The sequence below is a fragment of the Onychostruthus taczanowskii genome, unplaced genomic scaffold, assembly GCF_017590055.1.
Source record: "Onychostruthus taczanowskii isolate IOZ18803 unplaced genomic scaffold, ASM1759005v1 scaffold13, whole genome shotgun sequence".
Taxonomy (NCBI): domain Eukaryota; kingdom Metazoa; phylum Chordata; class Aves; order Passeriformes; family Passeridae; genus Onychostruthus; species Onychostruthus taczanowskii.
This window is the reverse complement of record NW_024498462.1, coordinates 9,887,303-9,908,518: the sequence shown is the minus strand read 5'-3', so window position 1 is coordinate 9,908,518 and position 21,216 is coordinate 9,887,303. Positions and strand designations below refer to the sequence as shown.

Genomic DNA, 21,216 nt, shown 5'->3' with positions numbered 1-21,216 from the left:
AAGGGGCACTGGGGAGCTGGGGCTCAGCCAGCCCTTACCTGGGCGATGTGCTTTCCTTCTTGGACACGTTGAGGTGGAAGATGGAGGGGGCCAGGCACACAGCCAGGTTCCCAGCCGTCATCTGGTTCTCCTCAGCCGAGGCGATGTCGCTCAGGAAGTAGAGCAGGGTCTGCAGCACCTCCCTGTTCTCGTCTGGCATGAGGATGATGGCAGCCTGCACCGCCTGCAGCCGCTGCTCCTTGGACACAACTGCGGGCACGGGGCAGCGTCAGCGGGGCGTCCCCACGGCCACCACCCACCCCCTCCATCCAAACAGAGGGACCCCTCCTCCCCAAGACCCCGCGCTGCCCCCAGCCCGGCCCTTACACTGGTAGATCTGCAGGAAGGTGTCGGTCAGCTTGCTGGTGAAGATGGGCTCGGGCAGGTCGCGGAAGTATTGCTTCAGCAGGTCGGCCACGTCGTACGCTGACTGCCCCGAGTAGTCGACGTTGTCGGGGCTGGTCTCGTTCATGTGCCGGAGCGCCTGGATCCGGGACTTCACCCCGGACTTGCGGAAAATGCCAACCTGCCCGAGCAGAGCAGGGGTGAGCGGGCACCGTCCTGAGTGGGACAGGCAAAAACACTCCCTCCCCAAAGGGATCTCCCTGAACCCAGAGGAGACACTGAGCGAAGGATGGCCATGGGGATGCTGCTGCGTTCCCACGGACAATCCCACCCTCCCGCTTCAGCACACGCCACGAGAGGTGAACAAAGGACCCCTAAAGCTTTTCTTTCCCCCCCAAATCCCAGTGCTGCTCCCCAGAAGCCGCAGCCTCACCTGGTCCAGGCACTGGCTGCGCAAGTAGCGCATGGCCTGCTGGATGCTCTGGGGCAGGGGCTGCCCCGTCCGCTGCACGTTGACGATGGGCGGCACCCCAAAAACCATCTTGTCCCTGTAGTCAGGGACTTTACTCCGCTTCATGAATTTGGGGACAGTCCTGCAGAGTGGGACAGAGAGACATCAGTGCAATGAGCGGTGCCCTCAGCGCCCCCCCTCACAGAGAGAGCAGGACCCTGGGAACACACACACACACACACACACACACACACACACACACACATTTCTGCAGTATTTGGAATACAAGCAAGGCAGCTTCCCAGCAGGAATGGCAGCACCTTTTATTAAGCTAAAATAATTTTGATATTTGGCTACGAAAAGAAACCACTGTCCCACTCTCTTATGTTGCTACAGCACTTTTAATGCCCCATGAACACCTGCAGCCCCCACAATGGCAGATGATGCCAAGAGCCCCCCTGGAAGCCAGGATGATGCCAGGAGCCTGGGGCTCAGCTCTGGCTCACACTTGTCAGAGCAGACAGCCCTTGGTTTATCTTTTCCACACCCTGAAGCTGCCCCAGGCTGGGGACACAGCACCAGCTGCAGCCTGTGGGCCCCATCCCAGTCCCCCTCGTCCCAGCTCACCACGTCCAGGCCTGCTTGTGGGGCACAGAGTACTTCTCCATGATGGCCGTGAGCCGGAGCAGGGAGCACTTCTGGAGCAGGTTGAGCTGGGCCGATGACTGGCGGTTGATCTCCAGCGAGGCCGAGTTCAGGCTGGGCCGGTGCGAGTTCTGGAAGCTGTGCCAACGCAGCTTTCTGGGGACACACGGGACATTCCCAGCTAAGGAAACCCCCACTGCTCTCCACTCCTTCATGGATACTGCCACATCACCCTCTGGCACCAGCCAAACTGGGTGAGGAAAGCCGGAGAGCTCGGCACCAGCCGTAGCTCTCCTGGGGAGAACCCCAGGGAATACTGGCACAGGGGAGTCACGTACCCGCTGCGTTTACACTGGTTATTAATTAATGAAAAACCTTTTAATCGCGGGCCTGTGCAGGCAGACAGGGCCGGCAGCTGTGGAAGTGCTGGCAGCGGTGGCAGCGGTGTCCTGCGGCCACCAGAGCGCACCAGCGCCCCGCGCTGCGCTCCCCTGCCCGCACGGCGCGGCTCCGGCTGCTCCCGTCCCTCCGCCCGCTTCTGCCTTCCGGGAAGAGGCGATCATCCAGCCCCCGAGAACGGGATCGGGCGCTGCTCCCCAGAGCCACGGGCAGTGCACCCCTCCATCCTGCAGCAGCCCCGAGCCTGGGAGTGCTCACGGCCAGGCTGGATCGGGTTTGGAGCAATATGGTCTAGTGGAAAGTGTCCCTGCCCGTAGGGACGGGGGAGGTGGAACGAGATGATCTCTATGGTCCCCTCCCACCCAAACCACCTCGGGATTCTGTGATACCTGCAGGGTCTTGTGAGGGATGCTCCTACCCCCGAATCCCGGCGCTCCCGTGTCTCGATCTCTTCAGCCTCGTTGAGGGAGTTCCCCGTGCTATCAAAGTCACTGGCAGAGGTGCCAACATCCGACATGGACTGTTCTTCGAAATGCAAGTTGGAGGGTTCCCCTCCCGAGTCCGACTCCTCCTCATCCTCCTCTTCCTCGCCCCCTTCCTCTCCATCCAGGCCAGGGGAGACGGCTTTACACCAGAGCTCCACCTTCTGCTGCAGCACCCACACGTGCTGCAGGATGTCGTCGAGGTTCTCGTAGGTGACCTCCCCGTCCTTGCAGAAATCCTCGCTGCTGCCGAAGTCCGGCACGTTGTCGTAGACGCTGACGCGGCTGCCCAGGGAGCTGCAGGAGCCCCGGCGCCGGCGGGCGAAGCCCCTCGGGGAGGACGAGCCCTCCACGCTGCTGCTGCTGCCGCCCCCGCCCAGCCCCACGGCCGCGCTCCCTGCCTTCCAGTGGGTCAGGGAGCTGCCGGCCAGGGGACACAAGCTCTCGATGGACAGGGATTTGGGGAAGGTGCCGGGTTTGTGGTCACAGGGGATATAGACCAGGCAATCGCCATGGCGAGCCCGGCGCTGGCACTCGGCAGCATCCCAGGCACCGCTGGTGGCAGTGGCTGTGTCTGTGTCGTAATCCTCCAGGTAAACTCCACCGCGTTTGGGGTCAGAGCTGCCCTTGGTGCCCCCGGGGCCGAGCAGGCGGTTAGTCCTGTATGATACCGAGAAGAAGTGTTTTTTGCTGTGGAAAGGGGCAGGTGTCCCTCTTTTAGAGGAGTTGGTCCTGATGGCTGCAAGGTCCCCATCACTCTTCAGAGAGCCCCATCCTGGTGGGAGAGTGGCGCTGCTGCGCGGAGCCACCCTCCTCTCTGGGCTGGGTTTCTCCTTGTCCTTCTTCCGCAGGGACTCGATCCGCTTCAGGAAGCTTCGAGACCGTCGCTTCTTCAGCTTCTCCTTAGAGCCCTCTCCCTGGCCCGAGGGCTGCTCCGGGGCAGAGCCCTCGCTCTGGCTGCAGCTGGAGGCGGTGGCAGCGGCACGGAGGGGGGACGGGGGCTCGGATGGCACGGCCACAGTGCCCAGCGTGCCGCCGGTGCCACCCACGCTGCCCACACTGCCCGTGCTGTGCAGGGACGTGGCCTCGGGGTTGGTGCTGAGGTCCGTGAGGACACTCTCACGGCTGGACACCGGGTGCATGGTGCAGCTCAGGGCCTCCGAGCCCTGGGACAGGACATCGGCGGACCCCACCCGTGACCACCTTTTGCTGTCCCTCTGGTAGGTCCACCGGGTGCTGATGGCACACTGCTCTTCCTCCTCAGAGTCTTCATTCTGCGGGTGGTTGAGAACAGGGGATGATCAACTGGCTGGAGCTGAGGAGGGTCAGCACATCCCCCCACCTCAGAGGGGCACGGCCACCAGCATGGCCCCAGGTGGGGAGGAGAGCAGCGTGGTCACCCCTTAAACCAGCTCAGGACCCCTTTGGCAGTGGAAGCTTCCAGGAGCCACTCTGTGCCCAGGGCAGTCCCAGAGCTCATCAGGACACTGCCCCACCGCTGAGAACATGATGCCCTGCACCCCTCAGCCCCCCACCTGCCTTGAGCATCCAGGACTTACCTGTTTACGCTGAAAGTGAACATCCAGCTTCATGGAGGCACAGGTGTTCAGGGTCATCAGCCTCCTGCAAGAAACAGCGTGGCTTTACCCTGGTCCCAGTCCCTGCCCCAGTCCTGCTGCAGTCACAGGAATGGCTTTGGCTTCTTTGGATTTTCCTGTCTTAGAGCCTTGGCTGTGCCTGTCACCTGTCACCTGCTGCTTTGAGTCCACAGTCAGAGGGGCACCTGACTAACAAGGGGATAATGCCAGCAGATGGTAGCCCAAGCCAGGCAATGCCCATGCCAGCTGCTGGGGCCACTAGTGACCTGCTGCTTTGAGTCCACAGTCAGAGGGGCACCTGACTAACAAGGGGACAATGCCAGCAGATGGTAGCCCAAGCCAAGCTGCTGGGGCCACTAGTGGCAAGTGGGCAGAGGTGGTCTGCTCCAGGCTACTAAAGCAAAATCACCTCAGAAGCTCCTGTGCCCCAGACAGGGAATGACTAAAGGACCCGAAAGCCCAGAGAGGGAGGGACAGGCAGAGACCTCCCATCACCTCCTGCCTCACTGCACCCAGGAAATGGCACGGGAATTCCCTCCTGCCCAGCACAGCAGCCTCTCTGCTGGGAAACAAAAAGGAAACAGACCCTGTTCCCGCCTCTGTTCTGGGTGGGAGGGACGGTGTGGAGCCAGCACAGGGACATGGGTGTGACGATGTGTCCCGAGAGGCAAGGCAAGGCTGAGTCACTCACAGCACCAAGTGACACATGGCCCATCCAGACTGACCATGGGTCAGTGTCCTGCTTTGGGTGCCAGCTCTGGCTTGCTCTGAGTCCCCCACACGTTGCTGCTGCACACCAGCCCTGGGCAGCTCCCAAGCCTGCAGCTGCAGCAGCACTGTGCCCAGGTGGAAACGTGTGGCCAGGCTGCCTTGCCTGGCACTGGGACAACCAGCATCATATGGAGCATAAAAAACCTCCTGTTTCCCTGGAACACCCAACACCAGCAATGTTCCCTGATCTGAACAACTGAGTTCTCACTGCAGAGGGAGTGACAGTGCTGGAGTGGGCTCTGAGCCCAGCCAAGGTCCAGGCAGGCACCCTGGTAAGCCCACCACCACATAAGGCACCCCCTGAGCCCACCACCCCATCAGCCTGGGGCACTGTCCTCATCTGTGCCACATCCCTGTGCTGATTCCATGTGAGGGGGGGGCAAGGGAGTGTTACCTGCACAGGGATTTGAGGGAATCCTGGTCCAGGAAGCTGTGGTCCTTCTTCACAGCACTGATGTCAAGAGGGAATGACGACTCTGGGGAAGGAAGTGACATCAGTGGCAGATCCTGAGCCAGCTGCTCCATCAGGGACAAGGGCAGCAGTGGGCATGGGAGGAGGAGGAGATGCCAAAGTGGCTGGAGATGATCTGGAGGTGGTCCCTGGGTAGGGTCCCTGGGCACAGCTCTGCCCAGGTACATTAGGTGATGGTCCCTGGGTCCCAGGGTCCCTGGGCACAGCTCTGCCCAGGTGAGAGTGATAAGGTGCCCAAGGGCCTCCATTCAGTTCCCTGCTCATCCCTGTGCACAGACAGCTCTGCTGGGATCGTGCATGTGGGACCTGGACCTTCAGCCCCAAGGGTCTCAATCCATCTGTCCATGAAGCCATGGAGTGTGACCACCACGGGAAGGGAAACAGAGGGAAACACTTGGAGGATGTGGGAAGTTCTGTGGACAGAGGCTGGAGAAGGGCTGGTTGATTCACAGACTGCAGCACCAGCCCCGCTCCTGGCTGCCCAGCTGGGGACAGCACCTGGGGCTGGGTATCCCGGCAGGAACCCGGCCTGTCCTTGCACGTGGGGCCTGCCCCCCAAATTAGGCACTGGCAGCAAACAGGCTGCTCATAAAGCCATCCCCGGGGATGGTGCTGCAGGGGGCGGGGGGAGTGCCCGGCTGAACAATGGCCACGGCTGCGGCCGCCCCAGCCTCGCTTCCCGCTATTGTCCGGCCGGACGGGGCCGGCTGCAGCCGCCGCTCCTCACCAGCCAGGGACTGGGGACCAGGATCCCCCCAAGGCTTCTAAGTACACACACAGCTGAGCCTGAGGCAAGAGCCACCACCACAGCCACTCTCCCACCGCCCTGGCACAGGAGCTGGGAAGAGGAACACTGGCTGGGCAATGCCCATGCCCTGTGCTGGCACTGGAACATGGTCTGCTCCAGGCTGAGTGCTCAGGAAGGACAGGCTGGAGCAGGGCAGGGGTTGTGGGAGTGGGGAGGGACAGAAGGAGGAATAACATGCTCGCTCTCCACATTACCTACACTGGCTGCCCCTGTGCTCCCACCCACGGCAAACACTCCCTGAACCACTTCAGAGCTGATGGCTCTCCAAAGCCTGGCTGCCCTTGGCCAAAGCAGCCGTCCCAGGATTCCTCAGAGCCCTGCCTGAAGGGGAAAAGTTCAGGAATGCAAGGAAGTTAACTGGCTGGTTCTCCAGGCCGTGGCCAAGGGCTCAAAGTGTAACAAACAATCGTATAATCAGTGAGCAATCCCCTCTGTCCCCTCCTCTCCCTGGAGCTGTGGGCGCTGTCCCTGCAGCCCCCCTTGGAATCTGGATGAGATAGAGGCTCTGCGCAGGCAGAGAGCAGGGTCAGGGCAGGAGGCAGCTCTCACCTTCGTACAGCTGGGCATACTGGGGGAACCCCGCTGCCCGGAGCCAGTCACACGCTTTCTTGGCTTCAATTTCTGTAAGAAAGCAAAAAACCAGCCTGAGCATCCTGCCAGCAGCAGCAGCAACGCCCTGAGAACACAGCCCACACCCCCAGAGCCCTGACAGCAAGCCCATGTTCCATGTGCACAGAGCAGAGGAGATGTGTGGCTGCAGAGCCAGGGGTCCCACCAGCAGCAGGGTCCTGGGCAGACATAGCTCAGCTGCAGCTCTCTGCCAGCACCAGGCAAAGAGCAGGAGGTCACAGTGATGCCACCTGAATGACAGGGCCACAATATGCAGTTTTAACCTTCTGATGAAACGTTTTGTTTCTGAACCCTCCAAACCAAACACAGTTCTTGGCCAGGCAGGAGAGGAAGATCTTTCTTTGTAATCATCAGTTCAGAGCTCGTCAAAGCTCAGTGCTGATCACTTCTGCAAACATCCCCGAGCAAAGGCTGCCAAAGGAGCCCTTCCTCCCCACCTCCTTCCCACCTCCCAGCTCTCCCCACCTCTTCTTTCAAGCTGGTGTTCATCCCAGTCAGCAGCAAATCTCTGGTGGGGTTCTTCACCCTCACCCAGCTGGTTCCCACCCCTCACACAGGGATCAGCCATCGCCCAGATGAGCCCATTCAGCAGCCAGCAGTATTTCCTGGGAAATTCCTCCCGTTTAGAGAAACTGAGGGAAAACAACCCAGAGCTGCCGCAGCCACAGGAAGTCATTGCCAAGGGTCAGCACCCATTGGCCCAATGACATTTCTGCTGCTGAGGGTGACAACATCTGACCTCAAGGGTAGAAAATGCCTTGGCAGCCTCAGGGTCTGATCTGTCCCTCCTGCAGGCAGCACCCAGCACAGAGTGGGCTGAGGCCAGACCCACCCAGCACTGGAAAACTCTGATTCCATCCCCATCCGCCCACTGCCTCAGCCCAGAGCTCTGGCTACAGTTTGCATTCCCAATTCCAAACGTACAGAAGCAAAAAAAAAAAAAAAAGCACCAAATAAGCAGCTCAGTTCAGGACAGGACTAAGCCAAAGCCCTGGACACAAATACTTGGCAAGTTTTGGGAAAAAGTTTTGGAATGAGCATCTGGATCCGGGTCCAAACCACACAGCTGTCATTAACAATGCCATTAATCCTGCCAAAAGCCAGGGCTGACCCCTCCTGCCCCCAGAAGGGCTCTGACCCAGCAATCCCAGTGGAGAACTCAACCCCGGAGCTATCCTGCGTCAGCTGGTCCATGTGGAGCACCACATCCCTCCCAAAGAACCCAACATGCCATGGGGAGGGCACCCCATGGCTGCATCTGTCCAGCAGGAGGGCACCAAGACTGGTGGTCCCTGGGAATGCTCTCTGGCCGTGCCAGCTCTGGAAGCAGATCCCTCCCACGCTCTGGAGTGGGCAGGACCCAGGGACAGGCACTTCCCACAGCCCTGCCAAGGGACCTGCCAGTTCCCACTCCTGCCCGACTCTGCTCCCAATGGGAATTCCATGGGGCCAACCCCAGCCAGCGACCGCAGCTCCGGGTGCCCCAAGCCATGAGCAAATCCACCAATCTCCCACCTGTGCCGTGGATCCTGCCCCAGGGATGGGTCTGGCGGAGGGCAGCAGGAGCAGGGCCGTGGCTGAGCTTACCCCTGCCCGCAGCGGGGCTCAGCTGGTGCCAGAGCATGGCCGGGCACCGACTGCGGCCACGCCGGAGCCTGGGGACACCCAGCGTGACCACGGCCACCCCGGCAGGCCGGGAGCAGCCGGAGCCCAGGGCTGCAGCAGGATGCTCTGTGCAGGACTGGGCTCAGCCGCTCATCATCGTGGTGGAAATGCGGAGTCAGAGCACGACATTTCCTTCCCTCCCCACGCACGGGCTGGCAGCGGGCCAGGGCCCCAAACCTCCACCCCTCCCCTCCTCTCCAGGAGCCAGGTCCCAGGCTCTGCCTGCTGTGGCAAATCCTGCATCCCCCCAGAGCCCCTCCAGCAGGGAGGAGCACCCTAGAGCAGGGGGATGTTTGACCAGCCCAGGCTGAGCCCTCCTCATGTAGAAGTGCTGTCACAGAAAAGGTTTCCAAGTGTCCTGTCCCAGAGGGAGCCAGCAGCCAGCTTCCTCCTCTTCCCGCCCTTCCCATGGACGTGCTTTCCCAGGGAAGTGCAGGAAAGGCCGGGCAGGCAAACACTCCTGCCGTGGGGCATGGCCGGACGCTGGGCACAGGGTGACCCGTTCCAGCCCTGTTCCCAGCCCTCCCTGTCACCTCTCAGGAGCCTCACTGTCGGGCAGGGTGATGGGACCTGAGCCCAGCACACACCCCTGGCTGCAGCCTCCGCTGGGAATCCAGCCTGAGCCAGGGATTGCTGCCCAGAGACCCTCCACCCAGCTCAGCCTGAGCCCCAGGCCGCAGCGACAGAGATGGGTTCCCAACATCCCCAGATGCCAGGATCTCTGATGTCTAATGTAGGCTCATCAAGCATCCTCAGCAGAGCACAAAGAAGGTCTCCTTGCCTCCACTTGTCAGAAAACAATTTCCAGGAGCTTATAGCAACTCAATATCTTTGAGATCTGTGGTTCAAATGGTGCAGAAATTGTCCCACTCCAGTTGTATAGCAGGAGGAGCAGGCACAGGGTACAGGCAAAGTCCATGCACACCTGAGAAAGAAGGGGGATAAACCCCACCAGCTTCCTGACTGCAGGCAGGGAAGGTAGACCAGCAGCCCCATTATGTTTCATGCTCCACAGAAAGCTCTCCATGGGAGATGAACCCTCAGGAAACACCTGGACAACCCCATGGGGGACACCAGCACCAACACCTTCAGTGGAAAAAGCTCCCAACAGTGCACAATCTATGAGCCACCAGAGAATCCTCCCCCAGCAAAGCCTCTGCCTTGTCCAGCAGCTGTTGAGGCTGGATGGTGTTTCCCAAGGAAAAGGTTTCCACAGTAGCTCTCCCATGCCCCCAGCAAGGGGCAGAGACTGTGACCCAAGTGCCTCCATGGTCCATCAGAAATGCCCCAAGTGGGTCCATCCCCCCAGCCAGGGAACCTTGACCCCCCAACACCCCCAGGAAGGAGTGGAAATCAAAAATGAAGGAAGAGAAGATGTTCCCATTGTTCCAGAACGAAAGGATGAAAACCAACACTGAAGTGGAGAAAAAAGGACAAAGTTCCCCAATCCCTTTCCTGCAGTCACTGCACTCTGGCATTTCCCTGGGGCAGCCACTGGTGGCTCCAGCAGGAATGGCTCCTGGCTGTGCGTGTCTGGAGCCTGATAGCTCTCTCTCAAGTACTTCTGGTGCTCCGTCCACCCCACCCTGGCCTGGAACAGGCATGGACCAGGGAAAAACGGGAAAAGCCCAGGACATTCCATAAAAGGTCTAAAATAAGCAACCTGGAGCACTGGAGGCAAGCAGAATTGCAGGCAGGAAAGCCACTTCCCAGAACCCCAGCTCTGCACTTTCACTTTAACAATCAAAACTGACAAGAAGTCCCAGGCCAGGCTCTCAGCTTCCCAGAGCAAAAACGTCCCACACAGCCAATTAGTGTGTGAGGAGAAAACCCCACCACAAAATTGCTCACATGTTACCTCATGGAAAGCTGGAAGCAGCTGCCTGGCACTGCGTGGGAAGCTTCAACCCCAGCAGCAAGGGGAGAAAATTGCTCTTTTTCCTTTCGTGTTGGTGTGATTTCTTTCCATCCTGCCTGAAAGTAAAACTGCCTACAACAGGGACTTTCCTTCCCGGCTATAAGCAGAAGTTTCTTGCCTGCTTTTTACAAGAATGACAGAAAGTCCCAACAGCTCTCCGGAACCAGGGGGATGTGCCTTCACTGTTGAGAATATGAGGAGCTGAAGAAGGTGTCCCATGGGAAAGGTGTATCCTACTCATGCCGAAGTACCAGGACAGAGGGACTGACTCTGCCTGGAGAAATCAGAGCTGCCTTCCTGAGCAGGGCATCCCTCCCACAGCAGCCAAGGGCCAATCCCAGACCCTCCCAGGGGGTTTTGGAGGGAGCCCCCACCATGCCCTCCCAGCACTGGGCATAGCTGGAACTCACTGCCCACCCAGCTGGGCTCTTGGACAGGGGGCACACAGAGCTCCACACAGCCACAGGCATCTGCCAGCCATGGGCACCTTCTGCTTCCAGCTGCCAGCTCCACTCAGCAAAGTGCAGAGATTTTGGAGCTGCCAGACATGGACAGGGCACATGGACAGGAATGAGGAATGGTCTTGGATGTTCTCCCAGACACGGCGCGTTTCCATAATTAACCTTCACACAGTAAATAGGTCCCACAAGCTTTGGGAACTGTTCCTTGCTATGTCACCAATCAGGAATTGCTCAAATGCCTCCTTCACCTCTAGCTCTGAAATGTCTGCTCCAAGGGCATCGCTTTCTGGGGATGGCACCTGACAGGGGGGATGGCAGCAGAGCCCTCTGCCACCCCACTCCTGTCCAGACACTGCTGGGAACATGAACAGGAGGGACATCCAGGGGTAAAAATGATCCTAGAGGTTGCACAGGAATTTCTTGATGGTGTCTGCAAGTACCGGCTGGTACAACCCACACAGGAACCCCTCTGGCCACCACGGGGCAGGGAGGCTGTGGCTGTTGGGTGTCTGGATCAGATCTGGATCATCATCCATGCAGGCTGGGCACAGAGACCCCCAGCAGCACCATCAGAGCCCCCCAGAGCACCCCCCCGCCTTATCTCTGCCCACTCATCCCTCCGCTGGGCTCCAGGGCTGTGTGTGACCACCCTTATCAGCTGTATGTGGTAGCTCTCATTTCCTCCCCTCAAACGAACTCAACAGCAGCCCCAGGTCTGGTTTATTCTGTTCTAAAACCTCATGCACCCCTTCACGCCCGCAGTGTGCAGAGCTTTGTGCTGCAGCACGCAGGAACGGCCACCAGGAAACCGGGGTGACGCTGCAGCACCCGTCCACCCAAAAGGAGGCACCTGGGAGAGGAGCCCAACCTGCTCAGAGAACACCTCTGCTTCCACAAACATCACTCAGAACAACCTAAATCCAGGTTTACAGCCAGTGCTGTCTTTAATGAAGATGAGAAGGAAGAACTGAAGCAGACATATTAGCCACAAAAAAATGATGCGTAGGATTATGGAATCATGGAATGGTTTAAGCTGGGAAAGCTGTTTCGGATCAAGGCCACCACTAACCCAAGCCTCTTCTTCACACCAAAACCTCTTCACAGACCCCAGAGGGCAGGGTTGAACAGGGGACAGCCAAGCTCAGGGGCACGGGATGCACCAGAAGGACTGAGTGCTCTGGGACATGCCATGTGATGGGCATTGGCAGCAGGACACGGTGGGGTGGCAGAGACCAAGTCAGTGTCCCCTGGCACTGCTGTGATGGCTACAGGAGTGTCCTACAGCACATTACAGACTTCTGCTCCTCCAGGCAGCTCCTCAGAGTCCTGTAGCCCCTTTAGCCTACAGGACATCTCCCGGCAGCTCCAGAGCACTCGGGAGCAGGAGCTCTGCGGCAGCTCGGGGGCTGCACGTCCCACTGCTCGGCTGCAGCTGCAGAGCAGATGTCTGGGGGGAACAAGGGATGGAAAAAGAGAGGAACAGAAACAAAGGGCCAGGAAGGTGAGGACCCTGATCCGTCCTTGCCTCCCCCACCTGCATTTTTGCAGCTGCTCAGATCCCACAGGATCAACAGAGAGGGCAGGATCGTCCCACTGTGCTGGGAGCACACAGCAGCAGCCCACCATGTCTGAGGGCAAGCCCAGCATGGAGGGAACCTGGGGTTTCATCTCTGAAAAGGCAATAGCAAAGCAAGCTCAGAGCAGAGAGAGTCTCTGGCTCCAGCCAGCCCTGTGCACCACCCCAAGATCTATCAGCACCAGCACAGTCACCAGCCACCTCTGTCGGATCTAGGCTTGAGGTGAAGTTTCTTCCTTCTCTTTGGTGTTTGCTGAAGCCAGACAGAAAAATCCAATAGAGAATCCCAGAATAGTTTGGGTTGGATGGGACCTTACAGATCACCTCATTCCAGCCCTCTGCCATGGGCAGGGACACCTTCTACAACCCCAGGTTTCTCCAAGCCCCGTCCAACCTGGCCTGGAACAATTCGAGGCATGAGGCATCCACAAGGAGCCAGATGAAAACAGCTACTTGGATGCTGAAGAAAATTAATCTGTCTTGCCCATCCTGTAGTCCACCCTTTCTAAGATTGCACCGTTTTCCTGTTGGCCATCCCATGGATCTCACACGCACTTTGTTTGGACAAGCGGACGCCATTGCTCCGAGGGCACTCAGAGGTGATGGAGCTTTGGCATCCATCACCCACCACAGGTACCAGCCAGGCTGCACCTCCCAGTGAGGAGCCATCACATCTCACTTTTCTTTACAGGGACAACAGTAAAAGTCCCGTTTTCACCATCTGAAAGAGCGTTAAACCCAGCATGGACTGAGGTCAACGTCCGGAGTACTGCACGAGACCCAACACCAGCCACCACCAAAGGCCAAGGAAGGCCAAGCCAAAGGAAAACACCAACAGTTCTGCTAAAAAAAACAGAACCAGCAGCAGCTCTGGCTCTGCAGGGAGCTCTCAGCTCCAATCACCCATTGGAGCATTGGTATCTCCCATCCATGGATGTGACCTGCTGCAGCTGCTCTCCTGCTTCCCACGCCGAGGAACAACCTCCAGCTCCTACTGCTAAATCCAGACACTAAAGAACAGTTATTTCCTTAATACACAAGGGAATGCCCTCCTACTTTTATGCATTTATTTAGCATAAACACGTGTGTTACCAGAGGAACCCATGGAGCAGAATTCCCTTGTGGTCTTGCTGCAGCTTTTTCCATGTTGAACAGAATCACAAACCCACCCTGCTGCTGGCTGAAGAATGCTGAGGCTCCAGCGGCTTTGGTGGGAGCCCTATAGTCCCCAGGGACAGGAAGCCCAAACCACGGCTGTCACACCCAGCCAGTGACCACTGCCACAGCCCTGGCATGGGCACGAGCCCTTGCAGAAAGGAACAGGCACTGAATTCCAAGCAGAGACATAAATAGTTACTTTAGGGCTCTCTTCTTCCCTTTTGCAATATAAAAATAACCCCAAATCAAGTATTTCCCAGCTCAGCACAAGATCCTTCCTCCTTCCCCACCAGACTCAGCTTTGGTTTATCAACTGATCCCTGCTGCCCAGGGGAAGTACAAGTGCCTGCATGTGCTCCTTGCTAAACTCCTGAAATCCCATCCCACATCAGAAAGATCTGCAAAATTCAGGAGTTTAACCCCAAGGAGTCCTGGATGTGCAGCTGAGCCCAAGGCCCCCCTCAGCCCGTGGGGTGCAGGCTCAGAACCCCTATCCGTGCAGGGACCCCTCCAGGCACTGCCACACATCAAGGCACAACCCAAACTCCAAAAATGCAGCCAAGGGACATTTGTCAGGGGGACACAGGTCTGGGTGCCCAGGGGAAGGACTGTCACCAGCTCACAGGTCTCTCCCCATCAGGACACCCTTCTGCTGCACCCCACACCCACGGGCACCGCTTGGGGTATTTCCACCTCCACCCCACAGCTCCAAACCCCGCTCTTTTCTCATTTCTTCTTCTGAAAACTGCTTTTAAATCAGTAAATTGGTGTCAGCAGATAATGCCACATCCCAGAGCACGGCTGGCACCAGCACCATCACACCCCTGGCCATGCCTCACAGCCTGCCAGGGCCGGGGGGTCGGGCTCACACGAAAGGATTTTGGCTCAGGAAACAACCGGAGATCAGGAGGAGCTGGCACGCAGCGCTCCCACCCGCCTGGCTGGCTCTGGCAGAAATAAACCCAAATATTGCCAGGGCTGCAGGTCTCTTGTGCCTGCTGCACCTCCAGTGGGGAGCAGAGGGGGGAAGGAGAAGCTGCCCGCGGTGTGACTGGGGCCAGCCCGTGCTCTGTCCCTGTCACCAACCCTGCTCAGCCGCATCCCCGCTGCCAGCAGGGCACAGGGCTCCTGCAGTCCCTCTCCCAGTCCCGCTCCGGCCACGAAAAAAAAAAAAAAAAAAAAAAAAAAAAAAAAAAAAAAAAAAAAGTGAAGGAAATTCTGGTTTTCGAGAAAAGATTTTTTTAAAAAACCCCAACAATTTAACAACAACACAAGCGACACCTCTGAAGCCTGCCCTCGCCCCGCTGTGTAAAAGCCAGAGCAAACCGCCCTGCTGCACAGGAAACGCTGCTTTCAAGAAATCTCTAACAAGAAAAAAGGTCATTTTAGAGCCTTTCCCACCTCCCCCCGAGAGCGTTTGCTGGCTGGAGCCTCCCAATCCCTACACAGAGCCGGGACACGAGCAGACTCACCATGGCAGGAGCTGTTAATCCCGGCTTTGTTCATTGGAACCCGTGGATTAAATGCAGAGAAAAGAAAAAATCAGCATGACCCCCCCAGCCTCCTTCACGCCCTCCTCGGCCACCCAGCACCGTCCACCGGCGGCAAGAGCCCTTCGCACAGGCACTCCATGGCAGCGGTGCGTTCTCCCCCCGCAGGGCTGTGCCGAGCCGAGCCGAGCCGAGCCGAGCCGAGCCGAGCCGAGCCGAGCCGACGTGTCCCCGCCGCCCCGGCGAACAGGACATCCCGGCCCCGCAGGGCTGAGCGCCACGGCGGGGGTGGGAGCGGCGGGGAGGGCTCCATCCGGGACCGCTCCCAGCCCCGCCGTCCTGCCCAGCACGGACCCGTCCTGCCCCGCTCGGCACCCCGGTGCCGCCAGGTGAGCCGCAGCTTTCCATCCCAGCCCGAGGAATAAAGGGTTAAGGGCAAAGCGTGGTGCCGGCTGCGGGCGCTGGAGCGGGGCTGGTGGGGTCTGTCCTGTCTGGCAGGACACAGGGATGGAGGAGAGGGATGGATACCCCAAAACCCCCCTCATCACCAGACTGGCCACTCTCATCACCGTCACTGGCCGTGAGCCTCAGTGAGGCTCCTCTCGAGCAGGACAGCAGGAGCTGCCAGCAGGTTCTGTGTGCAAGGGATGGGAAAGGTGACAGCCAAGGCTGTCATAAATTTCCCAGTCCTTCAAGATACCAAAGAAGACTAAAAGATCAAAAAGATGGTTCAGGGACAACAACAGCAGTTCTTGAGTTCTTTGCAATCTGAGACATCCAGATTAAATCACTCAATTCCCTATAAATTTACGGTTTGTGCTGAGCCCAGTGTGCTCCACCTGCTCTGGGAATGCTTCTTCTCCATGCTGCAGGAGTGCGCTCACCTCTCAGCCCAAAGCCGAGGGGTCAGCATAGTCCAAGCAAGAAGCTGTGGCTGACACAATGAAAACCACATTCCCTGTACCTGCACTTCCCAAACCAGAGTTTTGGCACAAATTATTCCCAGAATGAGCTGAGCACCATCTCACCTTGCTTCTGATTTCTGGTGAGAAACACCATAGGTCTCTCATCCCTATCCAGGGATACAGCACTGGAAAACATCCCACCCACCCTCAGCTCACACCTGGCAGGTCAGACCCTGCAGACCCAGGGGGTTCCCAGCCTGTCAGACCTTGCTGTCCTGACAGGCTGTGACAACGATGGAAGCTCAGGTGACAGGTCCGATATCATCCCAAAACCATGGGGGGCAGTGAAACCTGCAGACAGGGGTGGAAACACAGCAGGGACATCAGGTTTAGGGAGGTCACTGAGTCAAACAGGAGCACATGGTCTACCTCTTTCTTCATCTCCCAAATGGAAGGAGATGATGTTGGGGCTGAAGTTGAAACTCAAGGCTTCCCGTTCTTTATGGAGCTAGCAGGAGGTGCCAGGACAGCAGGACAGCAGCATTTTGAAGAAGTCTTAAAGGATGTCACAGTTTTCCAAAGAGATGAAGGAACATTTCAAAAAAACACAGAAGTCTCCTTGCCAGGAATGTGGGGAATGTTAGGGAATATTATAAAACAGGATGCAAAAGCTGGCCTCAAGCAATATTAGAGACTCTTACGTTGGTCTGACAGTCAAGATGCTGAATCCCAATGGAAGACCAGTCATGGGAATGGCAGAGTCAGCTTATATGGTCCCAACCATCTGCCTCTCACCAGAGAATCCAGCACTGCCAGGCTTGTGCCCTTCCCACAGCAAAGCCCACCCTGCACCTGGGCATGGACCAAAACGGGACCCTTTTATGTAAAAACCAGCATTTCTGAGGAGCCAAGGCAAGCAAAGCCTTGTGGGACACAGAAGAGAGCCTTGGATTGGGAAGGATCCAAGGATGCACGAAGGGATCTGGGCTGCTCCGTGGCTAAAACACAATCCCAAATCCAAGACCTTTGCTGTAAGCCAGGTGGAACTCTTCACAGACATTGTTCAAGCACCTCTTCTTCAATTTGGTTAATTAACCAAGCACTTCCCGGCCTTCTGAGGGGTTTACAGGCACAGGAGCTCACACCCCTGGCACAGCTATTCCAGCTCAAGGGAAGTTGTGACGCCGAGCACACCGGAGCCAGAGTGGCGGCTGCCAACAGCAGGGTCAGGAGCAGAGGCACAGCTCCTGGGGTCAGGAGAAGGAGAAGCCCAGGGGTCAGCAGGCAGCAGGAAGCCCCAATTTCACACATCAACCACTTGCGGTAGGAAGCAGAGGCCAGTTACTGGCAGAGCAGCGCCTTTGGCAGGAACGGGCATGCTTGTTCCAGCTTCCCTTCCATGTGAAAGCCCCTCTGTAAGGAAAAGATTTGTCACAGCAAGACCCACTTGGGGTTTTTTGTCTGGCCCCAACTGCACAATGGCCTCGCTGGTGCTCACAGCTGGGCATGGTGAGGATGGGGCTGCTCGTGGGTGACAGATCCCCTCCTGATGGTGGGCTGATGCCAGGGCTGGCAAAGGCTCCAGCCTGTTCAGAGCTTCCCAGGGGTGATACTAAGAACACTTTGCCCTCAAGACAGTCATTCTGGAATAGCCTCTGCCTTCACACAGGGAGGAACTTCCCCAGCCAAACCCCCACCACAGCAGCTGTGCATGGCAGGGGAGCCATCCCCAGCAGGCAGGGCTGTGTCCTTCAGAACAACACTCTAAAATGCTCATCTTTCCCCAAGCAAACATTCCTTTTCAGTCCCAGCAGCATGCAGCAGTTGCCCCACTGGTGTTTCTGAGGAAGCCTTTGCCTCAGCAAAGTTCTCCCCTGTGCTGCTGGCTGATGTCTTTGTGGTCAATCAGCTCACACCCTTCTAGAACTTTAATCTAATTTTATGACTAATTTTTGACTCAGATGCGAGTTTTCAGAAGGGACCCAAAGCCCTGGCACACCTGCCCCCAGCCCCATCCAAGACAGCTTGTGCCTTGATTTGCCCAAAATCCTACTCCCAGTGCCTGGAGCCATGGCTGCTCACCCAGCCCTGCCTCGCTGAGCCACAGCCATGCTCACACGGCCAGCCACGCTCCACTGCCCTGCCTGGCATGTGGCAGGTGACACTGACCCGTGACCGCCGCACACAAGGACTCGCTGCTCTTCCCCCTGGCTGCTCACCGAGTGTTTCACTCCCACCTGCCCACAGGACTGTGGAGTGGCACAAGGTCCCTGCAGGCTGAGAGCAGCAGCGGGGCTGCAGGAGCTGATCTTTGCTCTCCTCGGTCTCCAGAGCGTTCCCAGAGAGAGAGAGGTGGGATATGGCATCTCCTGCCCCTTCCACTGCAGAACCCCGTGCCCATTCCCACCCAGGACCTCGGCAGAGCTGGAGATGAGCTGAAGGGGAGCAGAGCTGGAAAAACAGGGAAAGCACTGGAAAAGCCACTGGTGCATCACTCCATGCCACGATGGGCTGAGGAGTCTGGCCAAGAAACACAAGTGCTCAATAATCCATGGAACCCAGTCTTACACAACATCCTCCATGGAGCCCTTCACGGCTCAGTCCCTGCTCAAGGAGCAGCATGAGAGCAGGTAAATCCCAGGTGAAGCAGCTGGGCAGGTGCCTGGCTCTGCCAGCACAGCCAGAGAACAGCCCAAGAACAGCCAAGATCCCTGTGGGTGCTGGCAGTAAGGAGAGCCTGGGATCTCTGAGGATTTGAGCTCCATTCCAAGCCAGCACTGAGCACTCAGGGGGATGTGGCCCTGCCAAGACAGATGTTCTTAACTCACAAAGTTTCCTTCTGTCCTCAGAGACCACTGATAAAATATCAGTGAACCTTATCAAACATCGATCGTTGAGACTCCTGACCTTGCTATGAATGTCTTCTCCAACCACTGCAGCCAAAGAAACAGAGACACAAGACTCAGGCTCCTTCCCCAGGACCCTGCCTGGGGGACCCCAGCCCAACCCTCAAAGCAAAAATTGACTTCCAAAGCAGGGAGGCAGCAGGGGCTGAGGTAGGGGCAGCCACAAAGTGAGTTTGCTTTGCTGAGAAGGGCAGGAAGGAAAAGCGTCAAACTACGAGCTCAGCCAAGGGTCCAGCACTGCTTCCTGCCACAGTTCTGCAGAGAACTTCATTAATGAGCCAACAGCTGCAGCTCCCCAGCCTCTAACAGTGTTCACAGAAACAAAAAATTAATTAAAAAACAATCCCTGCTGCTCGAGCAGGTGGGAAGGCCATGGAGAGCAGGAGAAGAGAGGCACCCTCACAGTGTGGCTGCAGCACAGCAGCCGTGCCCGAGCTCCAGGGACAGCGTGATCCCCCCACGGCTTCCTCGGTCAGAGGAAGAGCTTTGGGCACACCCAGCTCCTCTCAAAGCAGGCTCTGCCGGTGGGGAAGGACATCCACCCAAAACTCACCAGGTCCCAGCCTGCTCCTGCTACACCTCGCTGTGCCTGGGATCCTGCAGTACCCAGAGCTGGCTGGAGCTGCAGGACGTTCACCCAAGGTCAGGCTGGCAGCCCCGTGCCCAGGGGGAACATGAGGCACAAAACTGCAGCTCACCAGCAAACTCTGACTGTTACCACTGCTTCAATCCCACAACACCACAGGGATCACAGAATCACTGACTGAAGGACGGTTTAGTTTGGAAGGGACCTTTCAGCTCATCCAGTTCCAACCCCTGCTATGTGCAGGGACACTTTCCACCAGACCAGGTTACTCCAAACCTCATCCAACCTGGCCTTGGACACTTCCAGGGATAGGGCAGCCACAGCTTCTCTGGGTAACCTGTGTGAGGGCCTCACCACCCTCACAGGAAAAAATTTCTTCCCAGTGCCTCAGCAGCACTTGAGGGTCACCTCTGACCCCCATCTTTGCATTTAAACACTAAAGAAAAAAAAATTTAAAAAGTGTGCTGCTTCTTTTCTGCTGGGAAGTGTCCTCACCACACCAACCAGCACTGCCTCTTTTATTTACCCCCTCTTCCCTGCCTCCTGCCATGCAGACACCATCCATCAGTGCTACCCCTGTGCCTGGCCCAGCACACAACAACCCCAGTTTGCAGGTGATGTTTGCAGCCAACCGAGCCAGCACCCTGCCTTTAACCAGAGGCAGCCCCAGGGAGCTCCCAGGTGCTTTCAGAGGCTGCCTAGAGAGCACCAGTGCTCCCAGTCCAGCCACTGGGACCACCACTGCTCCGGCTGCTGGAGCAGAGCGACACCCCAGCGCTGCGGGGCCAGGAGCCAAGGCAAAACAATGGGAACCATTTACAGGGCAGGAAGCTGCATCTGCTGGATGAAACGCTATCTTCAAACAAGACGTGTTTGGATAACTCCAGTTTCATAACTCGCCTCTTCCGATGTTAGGAAATCACGGTAATAAAAAGAAAACAAAATGGGGGAGAAGAAATTTGGCACGGGGAATATCGGGGAGCAGTTCGAGCCTGGGGGAGCCCAGCCTGGGGCATCGGGGTCTGGCTGCAGCTCCTGCCCCAGGACCAAGGTCTGATCAAATATCCTTGGAGAAAGAGTTAAATCTGCACTGCCGACCCCAGGGGCACAGCGAATGTTGATGATCTGGTGCATTTCCACCTTGGCTTGTTGGACTTTTCAGCGGCAATCAAAGCCACCCTGGGGGAGGGAAGACAACCACACTAAGCACAGGACACGGGGTTCAGCAGCTCTTATATTCATCATCTTTAAAGATAATGGAAGGGATGGCCTGAAAGCAGCGTGGACACGCCGTGGGTGCCAGCTCAGCCTCAGCACAGTGGCAGCAGCACTGCCGGGGCACACGAGGGACCCGCAGGACCCCGCTCCTCGCCCTGCTGTGACAGCCAGCACCGCCGCAGCTGCCATCGCCACAATTCGGGACAAGGAGCCAAAGCTGAGGTCACCCTGCTCGGCTGCAGACCCTCCCCAGCACCCACCTCCTCTCCCCACCCTCCCCAGGCCAAATATAAATTTGCTTACAGGAAATGCCTTAAAGAAAAGGCACCTCCCTGCGTCCCGAAGAATGCCCAGAAAATAAACTGTCTCTGGACAAGAAGGAAATGGCTTTTTTTTTTTTTTTTTTTTTTTTTAATCACATTGCAAAGCAGCTTTAACTCCTTCAGTCCCTGCTGCAAATGCAACCCCTGTGTGCCTCAGGGAATCTCAAGGTGTCTGGAGTCTGCATTGGTGATGTGAGAAGAGCCTACCTGTGGCATCGCCAGATCCTGAAAAAAATGCCACAAGCCCCAGAATCCAAACACAAACTCTCTGTCTGGCAAGGAAAGCACGGGATCCCTGAAAGGGGCTCATAGCTGGGGACCCACTCTTGACTTCACAAGAGCTCTGGCTTCATTCCCAGAGCCACTGGGC

At 57.5% G+C, this 21,216-nt stretch overlaps 1 protein-coding gene across 5 annotated transcripts in view; it reads right to left on the bottom strand.

Moving 5' to 3' along the window:
- STARD8 (StAR related lipid transfer domain containing 8) overlaps positions 1-21,216 on the bottom strand; it is a 45,170-nt gene that overhangs the window by 6,867 nt on the left and 17,087 nt on the right. For 2 of the 5 annotated variants that reach the window (XM_041396409.1, XM_041396408.1), the window contains exons 1-9: positions 8,156-8,389; positions 6,560-6,631; positions 5,125-5,206; positions 3,921-3,984; positions 2,269-3,635; positions 1,463-1,636; positions 818-977; positions 367-565; positions 39-249 (exon numbers count right to left, since the gene is read on the bottom strand). In XM_041396409.1, coding sequence (XP_041252343.1) covers positions 39-249; positions 367-565; positions 818-977; positions 1,463-1,636; positions 2,269-3,635; positions 3,921-3,984; positions 5,125-5,206; positions 6,560-6,631; positions 8,156-8,264 — 2,438 coding nt within the window. In that variant the 5' untranslated portion in view covers positions 8,265-8,389. Of the gene's footprint in view, positions 1-38; positions 250-366; positions 566-817; positions 978-1,462; positions 1,637-2,268; positions 3,636-3,920; positions 3,985-5,124; positions 5,207-6,559; positions 6,632-8,155; positions 8,390-14,890; positions 15,162-21,216 lie in introns of those variants that run through there. The other 3 variants (XM_041396410.1, XM_041396412.1, XM_041396411.1) reach the window with 2 other exon arrangements.